We start from the raw sequence: 9973 nt of genomic DNA, 5'->3' as shown, positions 1-9973 counted from the left end.
AAGAACTTCCTGACTGTGAGAGCCGTTCAGCAGTGGAACTCTCTGCCCCGGAGTGTGGTGGAGGCTCCTTCTTTGGAAGCTTTTAAGCAGAGGCTGGATGGCCATTTGTCAGGGGTGATTTGAATGCAATATTCCTGCTTCTTGGCAGAATGGGGTTGGACTGGATGGCCCATGAGGTCTCTTCCAACTCTTTGATTCTATGATTCTATGATTCTATGGAGGGAGGGGGGGCTCCGTAAGCCCCCTCCCTGCCCTCTCCTTCCCTTCCTCTTCTCTTTCGGAGGCAGAAAGTAAAGGAAAGATAGGAAATGTATGGATCCAAAAAGGGTTGGTCTTGGTTAGGATGAGATGGTGGACGGGAAAAAAAATGTGTATTCATGAGACTCCATCCTGTCTACTCCTGATATAGAATCCTAGAGCTGGAAGAGAAACATGAGCCAACAATGTGATGCGGCGGCAAAAAAAGCCAATGGGATGTTGGCCTGCATCAATAGGAGCCTAGTGTCTAGATCCAGGGAAGTCATGCTCCCCATGCTCTATTCCGCCTTGGTTAGGCCACACCTGGAATATTGTGTCCAATTCTGGGCACCACAATTGAAATGTTGACAAGTTGGAATGTGTCCAGAGGAGGGTGACTAAAATGATCAAGGGTCTGGAGAACAAGCCCTATGAGGAGCGGCTTAAGGAGCTGGGCATGTTTAGCCTTCAGAAGAGAAGGCTGAGAGGAGACATGATAGCCATGTATAAATATATGATGGGAAGTCATAGGGAGGAGGGGGCAAGCTTGTTTTCTTCTTCCCTGGAAACTAGGATGCAGAACAAAGGTTTCAAACTACAAGAAAGGAGAGTCCATCTGAACATTAGGAAGAACTTCCTGACTGTGAGAGCTGTTCAGCAGTGGAACTCTCTGCCCTGGAGTGTGGTGGAGGCTCCTTCTTTGGAAGCTTTTAAACAGATGCTGGATGTCCATCTGTCAGGGGTGATTTGAATGCAATATTCCTGTTTCTTGGCAGAATGGGGTTGGACTGGATGGCCCAGGAGGTCTTTTCCAATTCTATGATTCTATGAGACCCCCAAGGGCCATCCAGTCCAACCCCCTGCCATGTAAGAAGGCACAATCAAAGCACTTCCGATAGACAGCCTCTGAGAAGGAGACTCCACCGCAATCGGAGATAGCCTATGCCACTCTCCAACAGCTTTTACTCTCAGGAAGTTCTTCCTATTCTTTTCAGTCTTTCCCTACCATTTGAAACCAGTGCTCCCTTGTGCCCTGGTTCCCTCCCTATCTTCTCCCAGCTAAACATTCCCCAGGAGGAAAGGAGGAAGGAAAAAGAGAAGGAAGAAAGGAAGAGAAGAGAAAGATGGAAGGAAGGATAGAAGGGAATGAAGGAGAGAGGGGAGGGAGGGATGAAAGACAAAATGAAGGAAGGAAGGAAGGAAGGAAGGAAGGAAGGAAGGAAGGAAGGAAGGAAGGGAGGGAGGGAGGGAGGGAGGGGGAAAAGGTGGAAGGAAAGGAAGGAGGGAGGGAAGGAAGAAGGAAAGAGAGAAGGAAGGAAGGGAGAGAGGAAGAGAAGGATGGAAGGAAGGAAGGAAGGAAGGAAGGAAGGAAGGAAGGAAGGAAGGATAGAAGGGAATGGAGGGAAGGAGGGGAGGGAGGGATGAAAAACAAAAGGAAGGAAGGAAGGAAGGAGAAAAAGGAAGGGAAGGAAGGAGGAGGGAAGGAAGAAGGAAAGAGAGAAGGAAGGGGAAGGGGAAGAGATGGATGGATGGATGGATGGATGGGTGGAAGGAAGAGAATGGAGGGAAAGAGGGAGGGGATGGAGGAAGGAAGGAAGGAAGGAAGGAAGGAGAAAAGGGTGGAAGGGAAGGAGGGAGGGAGGGAGAAAGAGGGAGGGAAGGGAGGGAGGGAGGGAGGGAGGGAGGGAAGGAAGGAAGGAAGGAAGGAAGGAAGGAAGGAAGGAAGGAAGAGAGGAAGAGAAGGATGGATGGATGGATGGATGGATGGAAGGAAGGGTTGAAGGGAATGGAGGGAATGGAGGGAATGGAGGGAAGGAGGGAGGAGGGATGAAAGACAAAAGGAAGGAAGGAAGGAAGGAAGGAAGGAAGGAAGGAAGGAAGGAAGGAGAAAAGGGTGAAAAGGAAGGAAGGAGTGAAGGAGAAAGAGAAAGGTTAGGAAGGGAGGGAGGGAGGCAAGAGAGAAGAAAGGAAGGATAGGATCGTAAGAGAGGAGAGCCTCAGAAGAGAGCCCAAGGGGCCGCATCTGGCCCCCAGCCATACCTGAACTTTCCTAGGCCTGACCAACACCACAAAAGTCTAAGACACTTGTTTTTTGGGGAAGGGGGGAAATATAGAAGCTAAAGCTCACCAATCATAGAGAAGAGGTCTGAGTGGTAGTGAGAACCCTGCTTATCTTTGGTCTGGTCCAAATGGGGTCGATACAAAACAGCCGTCACTGTTAGCCCAAAGTAAGCACCAAAGGTATGGATGGTCATGGATCCACCAGCATCCTTAACCTACATCAATAGAAAACAAAAAAGGGTTTCAGCTTCCAAAAAAGGTTCCCTCTCCATGCAGGGATGCAGCCCTTCACTAAGTTTCTTCTTGAAGGAAGTTACAAAGTTAGTATTGTTATTCCTATTATTGTGTTGTCGAAGACTTTCATGGCCGGAATCACTGGGTTGCTGTGAGTTTTCTGGGCTGTATGGCCATGTTCATCTGATTTGAACCACTAAGCTTTCAGTCAGCAAGTTCAGTAGCTCAGCGGTTTAACCCGCTGTTCCACCTCCCCACCAAAGTGGTACCTATTTATCTACTCACATTGCTGTTTTCGAACTGCTAGGTGAGCAGAAGCTGGACTAGCAGTCGGGGGCTCACCCCAACCCGGGCTTGAACTGTCGACCTTTCAATTGGCAAGATTTTCTGCAGCTGGCAGTTTAACCCGCTGTGCTAAAGCATTCCAGAACACATAGAAAGACTCTTTTCTGCCCCTAAATTGTCCATATTACAGCTAGTTAATGCATGGATGAGGATTTCAGGACCACAGGTATTCTGGACAGTTCCCAATGGAAATGCTGTTAAAGAGGGCTGTTCTATCTGTGCTTTCCTCCTCCCTGGATTTTACAGAAACTATCTCAGGTAGTCTCCTATCCTCTAAATTTTTCAGCTGCTTTCGATCAGCACAATTTTCTGCAGCTGGCATTTATTTATTTATGTATTTATTTATATATTTACGACATTTATATGCTGCCCTTCTCACCCCAAAGGGCAGCTTACTATATATATATAGAGAGAGAGAGAGAGAGAGAGAGAGAGTAAGCAGCTTACTATATATATATATATATATATATATATATATATACACACACACACAGAGCAGCTTAATATATATATATATATATATATATATATATATAAATATATATATATATATACACACACACACAGACACACACACACATACACACATACACACACAATATATTATTACCGTAGTACAATATCAGTATTAAATATTACTATATTCTATTGTACCATTATATTGTAATATTATTATCAACAAAGTTGGACATAATACACCTAACAACCCAATGTATGTCCTTCACTCAAAAAAAAATGATTTTGTCATTTGGGAGTTGTAGTTGCTGAGATTTATAGTTCGCCTACAATCAAAGAGTATTGTGAACCCCACCAATGATGGAATTGAACCAAACTTGGCACAAAGGACTCCCATGACCAACAGAAAATACTGGAAGGGTTTGGTGGGCAGTGTCCTTTGGTTTTGGAGTTGTAGTTCACCTACATCCAGAGATCACTGTGGACTCAAACAATGATGGATCTGGACCAAACTCTACATGAATACTCAGTATGCCCAAATGTGAACACTGGTGGAGTTTGGGGAAAATAGATTCTTGACATTTGGCAGTTGTAGTTGCTGGGATTTATAGTTCACCTACAATCACAGAGCATTCCACGAACCCCACCGACGATAGAATTGGGCCAAACCTCCCACACAGAACCCCCATGTGGGCCACAGCAACGCATGGCAGGGGACGGCTAGTATAAATATATAATTATAATATCATATTATTAGTAGTAGTATTATATTGCATTACATTATAATGTGCTAAAGCCCAACCATTCCCTTTATAAAAGGGATTTTTTAAAAGGTGGCCTGCTTGCTAGGGGTCATAAGAATTATAATACCAAATACTGAGAAAGGCTGTACCTTAGTACATCCAAAATTGCATGGGCTAAAAAGCTAACTTAGATGAATGAAGGAAGCTTTATTTATATCCTGCTCCATCTCCCAAAGAGGCTCGAAATGGTTTGCAGCAAAGTAACAAAACAAATGATAATAAGACATAACAAGCCAAACAAATTAAAACCAAAATTAAAAAAACAAGTCATAATCAATAAGTATGAGTATAATCCAAGAATACCAGCTGTTAGGAATGATGGGAGTTGAAGTCCAAAACACCTGGAGGGCCCAAGTTTGCCCATGCCCGATATAGACGTTAATAGAACCTGGGGATCTCCAAATAGGGATATACAAGGGTTGAATGAAAAGTAATGCCTCCACCTTTGTAACTCCTGAACATATGGCAGTATTGGTATGTGGCAGGTACTGGCTTCTTCAGTAGACTCTCCTCTACAGTTCCATTTTGGCAGGAAGCCTTAGCATTGAACGGTTGTGTTGTTAAAGTGCAAAGTATGGAACCCTGCACAGATGGTCGGTCAATGCGACTTAAGCAACGTGCAGTCATTGAATTCTTGACAGCAGAAGGTGTCACCTCAACATCTAAACTTACTCGCCCAATGATGCACAGTGCTCACATCAACACAATCACCATAAACAGCTTGCGTTCTCTGATGAATCTCATTTGGGATGAGACCTTCTGCTTCTGAACAAGCCAGTTCTAGTAATGTCTATATCGGGTATGGGCAAACTTGGGCCCTCCAGACAATTATGAGAAGACAATGATGCTGGGGAAAGTAGAAGGTAAAAGGAAGAGGGGCCGACCAAGGGCAAGATGGATGGATGGCATCCTTGAAGTGACTGGACTGACCTTGAAGGAGCTGGGGATGGTGACGGCCGACAGGGAGCTCTGGCGTGGGCTGGTCCATGAGGTCACGAAGAGTCGGAGATGACTGAACAAATGAACAACACACGTTGCTTAAGTCGAATTGACCAACTGTTTGCACAGGATTCCATACTTCGCACTTTAACAACACAACGGTTCAATGCTAAGGCTTCCCACCAAAATGGAACTGTAGAGGAGAGTCTACTGAACAAGCCAGTACCTTCCGCATACCAGTACCACCATCTGTTGAGGAGTTACGAAGGTGGAGGCATTACTTTTCATTCAACCCCCCATAATTCCCTTTAGTATAGATCTCACCAAATCTATTTTAAGCTTGTTTCTTGTAATCGAACCACTGAATACAATCTGATTTCTTTAACTGATAAGGACTATCTGACAGTTTGAAGGATCTCTTGGACTTTAACCTTTCTGCCCAATTGGTCGAAGTTCACCCCTGCTTGTGCAACCACATTCTGCAAAGGTCAGCCTTATCTCTGAGAGATATTTTGGCTCTAGGCAGGGGACCAGGGGCGAGGAATCAGGATACAAAGGCCAGTTCTTCTCCATGCACATACAGAAAGGGACTTTGGGTCTGAGGCCCCAGATGACCTTTGTGATCTCTTCTGACTTTATGATTCTATTATTCCGCCTTCACGGGTCACCAAATCTGGGTCTGGTCCAGACTGACACCTGGGGCTGGCTATACTCCCCATTTGCATTCTGCTGCAGTGGCATGGCTGGATGACGTCTCAGCAATTCATTTGGGCCAAGCTGGGTTCAGACCCACTACACCAGCATTTCTCAACCTGGGGGACCCCTGAGGTGGTCGTGAGGGGGTGTCAGAGGGGTCACCAAAGACCATCAGAAAACACAATATTTTCTGTTGGTCATGGGGATTCTGTGTTGGAAGATTGACCCAATTCTATCATTTGTGGGATTGAGGTTGCTCTTTGATTTCTCAACCTGGGGGTCAGGACCCCTGGGGGGGGGGGGTCGTGAGGAGGTGTCAGAGGGGTCACCAAAGACCATCAGAAAACACAATATTTTCTGTTGGTCCTGGGGATTCTGTGTTGGAAGTTTGACCCAATTCTATCATTTGTGAGATTGAGGTTGCTCTTTGATTGTAGGTCAACTATAAATCCCAGCAACTACAACTCCTAAATGTCAAGGTCTATTTTCCCCAAACTCCACTGGTATTCACATTTGGGCATGTTGAGTATTTTTCCCAAGATTGGTCCAGATCCATCATCCATCACACATATACACACAAATACACACACAGAGATGGGTCAAAAAGCAATGCCTCAGTTGCTCAATTTTTTTCTTTCTTTTACAGCTGCTGGACTACCTCTGCATGATATTGATGAGGAGATATTGGAAATACAGATATTGATTTATGTATAAATTGTATGTACTTTACAAGTACTGAAATGTATAGAAAAATCAAGTTCTCTCTGTATCAGAAAGAATGCTAACAGGACAAGCAAGCTACGTCCAGGCACAGCAAGAGGGGGGGGGGCATTCCAGGAGAGAGATTAGCCCGTCATAGTAGCAACAGAGACTGGTACAACATAGCCCAGTGCCTTCCTTCTAGGAAAGGAGCCAATGCCCCTCCCTCATGACAGGTCAAAATAGGCCCCTTGATTGATGAATGTAAGCTGTAAGCTGCTGCTAGAAAGAAATACACAGAAACATGCCTTTTGTATGTTGGAAGATAGAATTTGATATTCCTATGATGCTAAAGTGATGCATGGAATGACATCAATGTATGTAGAAGCATGTTCTTTGTTTGCCTGCAATTGGAGGGCATAAAAAGGCCGTCAACACCTATATCGGGGCTCTGGTGCTTTTGGACACAGCTCCACTCCAGAGCCCCAGCTGGAAATAAAATCCGTGCTTTTGAGACCTCCGGAACTCTCTTTGTCTCTTTTCCTCAAACCTTCTCCCTGCCATTTCAATATGATAGAGTAAGCTGGGCCTAGTAAGCACCGGGATTGTGGCGCAGCTGGCTGAGTGTCAGCTGCATTAAGATCACCCTGACCAAAAGGTCACGAGTTCGAAGCCAGCCTGGGTTGGAGTGGGTTTCCAACCAATTGTGTGTAGCCTGTTGTCGACCTTTGCAACCCGAAAGACAGTTGCATCTGTCAAGTAGGAAAATAAGGTACCACCTTAAAGTGTGGGGAGGCTAAATTAACTGATTTATGAGGCCATAAAGAAGACTCCAGCAAAGCATTCTAGTGGGGAAGCATGCGGGGAATGCGGAAGCACTTCATCAGTGTTGCAGATGGATGATGAAAGCGACAACTCTCCTGGCGGCCAGAAAAAGTTAAATAGCCTCTGTGTATGTCTGTATATGTTTGTATGTCAAAAATTGGCATTGAATGTTTGCCATATATGTGTACACTGTAATCCGCCCTGAGTCCCCTACGGGGTGAGGAGAAGGGCGGAATATAAAAGCTGCAAATAAATAAATATAAAAATAATAGTGGGAGGAGCCCACCCCGCTACCCCAATTTTAACCGCTGACCTTTTGGTCAGCAACTTCAGCAGCTCAGCAGTTTAACCCGCTACTCCATCAGTGGGATATTTTAGTCCAAAGTGCAGAAATATATTACAATATGTTAAAAACCCAATGATACACCCATTTGAATATTACACACTGCATAAAAGACAGAAGTTTCTGGATGTTTATGACCAAGCTGAACAATCTTACATGGAGTAGATCCAGCAGGATGTATTCATTCACAGAGAAAAGGGTGACTTGGAAGAGCGTCATGACAAGCAGCTGAACGGGGCTGACTTTGCCCAAGACGCCTCCAAAGGCAATGCAGACGGAAGCCACGCAGAAGTCAGCACCAATCAGGCTGGAACAGGGAGAGAAAGAGAAGCAGTCAACACATGGCAAAAATCACATATGATGCTCCTATGTTTTTGACTTATCCCAATGTAGAATATTTTGGGAATGAACTACTTCTGTAAGTATGTATTGTCGAAGGCTTTCATGGCCGGAATCACTGGGTTGTTGTAGGTTTTTTCGGACTATACGGCCATAGTCTAGAGGCATTCTCTCCCGACGTTTCACCTGCATCTATGGCAAGCATCCTCAGAGGTAGTGAGGTCTGTTGGAACTAGGAAAAAGGGTTTATATGTCTGTGGAATGACCAGGGTGGGACAAAGGGCTCTTGTCTTCTGGAGCTAGGTGTGAATGTTTCAACTGACCACCTTGATTAGCATATAATGGCCTGGCAGTGCCTAGGGCAAACTTTTGTTGAGGGGTGATTACATGTCCTTGTTTGTTTCCTCTCTGTTGTTGTGCTGTTGCAATTTTAGAGTTTTTTTTAATACTGGTAGCCAGATTTTGTTCATTTTCATGGTTTCCTCTTTTCTGTTGAAATTGTCCACATGCTTGTGGATTTCAATGGCAGGGCCAATTCAAGAATAAAAATTTAAAATTATTAAAAACACTGGGAGATAGGCAATGTAAAATCATCATGAAGGGGAAACTGGGATGAGGAAGGATTTAATTGCACGAACCATATTTAATTGATGGTTTATAGGGGAAGATACATTTCAACAGGTAAACCGGGCCCGAACTGTATAGGGTTTTGTAGGTTATAACCAACCTATTGAACTTGTATGCAGAACACATCATGCGACATGCAGAGCTTGACGAATGCAAGGCTGGGGTTAAAATTGCTGGAAGAAACATTAACCACCTTAGATATGCAGATGATACCACTTTGATGGCCAAAAGCAAGGAGGAGATGAGGAGCCTTCTAACCAAGGTGAAAGAAGAAAGCGCAAAAGCTGGGTTGCAGCTAAACATCAAAAAACAAGATTATGGCAACAGGACTGATTGATAACTGGCGGCAGTGACAGACTTTGTATTTCTAGGCGTGATGATTACTGCAGACGCAGAGTGCAGCCAGGAAATCAGAAGACATTTACTTCTTGAGAGGAGAGCAATGACCAATCTTGATAAAATAGCAAAGAGTAGAGACATCACACTGGCAACGAAGATCCACATAATTAATGCAATGGTATTCCCCGTAGTAAGGTATGGATGTGAAAGGTGGACCTTAGGGAAGGCTGAGCAAAGGAAGAGAGACGTTTTTGAACTGTGATGCTGGAGGAAAATTCAGAGAGTGCCTTGGACCATGAGAAGATCCAACAAGTCTATGCTTCAGGAAATAATGTCCAACTGCTCATTGGAGGGAAGGAGACTAGAGACAAAGTGGAAGTCCTTTGGCCACATCATGAGGAGACAGGAAAGCCTGGAGAAGACAATGATGCTGGGGGAAAAGGAAGGAAAAAGGAAGAGGGGCCAATCAAGGGCAAGATGGATGGATAGCATCCTTGAAGTGACTAGCTTGACTCTGAAGGAATTGGGGGTGGTGACGGCTGACAGGGAGCTCTGGTGTGGGCTGGTCCATGAGGTCACAAAGAGACGGAAGCGACTGAATGAATGAACAACAAAAATGTGTCTCCACTGCCAGATAATCTGGGATAAGCAGACAACTGGGATCAGATCGTGGGATATAAAGGCAGTGTGGATGGGGCCAAAGAGAAGCAGTGAGCAGATAATTTTTCTAAGGCCCCATCAACACTACCATATAATGCAGTTTCATAATACAGTTTCACTGCATTGAACTGCATTATGACATTGTATTATATGGCAGTGTAAACAGGGCACGCGTTACTTCAAATTTCAATGCCACGTTATAGCATTCCTGACATTTACTTTGCCTCTTTACGTGTGAAAAAGATCTTGGAGTCCTCGCGGACAACAAGTTAAACATGAGCCAACAATGTGATGTGGCGGCGAAAAAAGCCAATGGGATTTTGGCCTGCATCAATAGGAGCCTAGTGTCTAGATCTAGGGAAGTCATGCT

General features: G+C 44.7%; 1 protein-coding gene across 1 annotated transcript in view; it reads right to left on the bottom strand.

Moving 5' to 3' along the window:
- Positions 1–9973, bottom strand: part of RHCG (Rh family C glycoprotein) — a 50801-nt gene that overhangs the window by 18261 nt on the left and 22567 nt on the right. The window contains exons 3-4 of the mRNA XM_060755187.2: positions 7795–7945; positions 2366–2513 (exon numbers count right to left, since the gene is read on the bottom strand). Coding sequence (XP_060611170.2) covers positions 2366–2513; positions 7795–7945 — 299 coding nt within the window. The remainder of the gene's footprint in view (positions 1–2365; positions 2514–7794; positions 7946–9973) is intronic.

Source organism: Anolis sagrei, chromosome 9 (genome assembly GCF_037176765.1).
Source record: "Anolis sagrei isolate rAnoSag1 chromosome 9, rAnoSag1.mat, whole genome shotgun sequence".
NCBI classification, from domain to species: domain Eukaryota; kingdom Metazoa; phylum Chordata; class Lepidosauria; order Squamata; family Dactyloidae; genus Anolis; species Anolis sagrei.
This window is presented reverse-complemented; position numbering and strand designations above follow the sequence as displayed.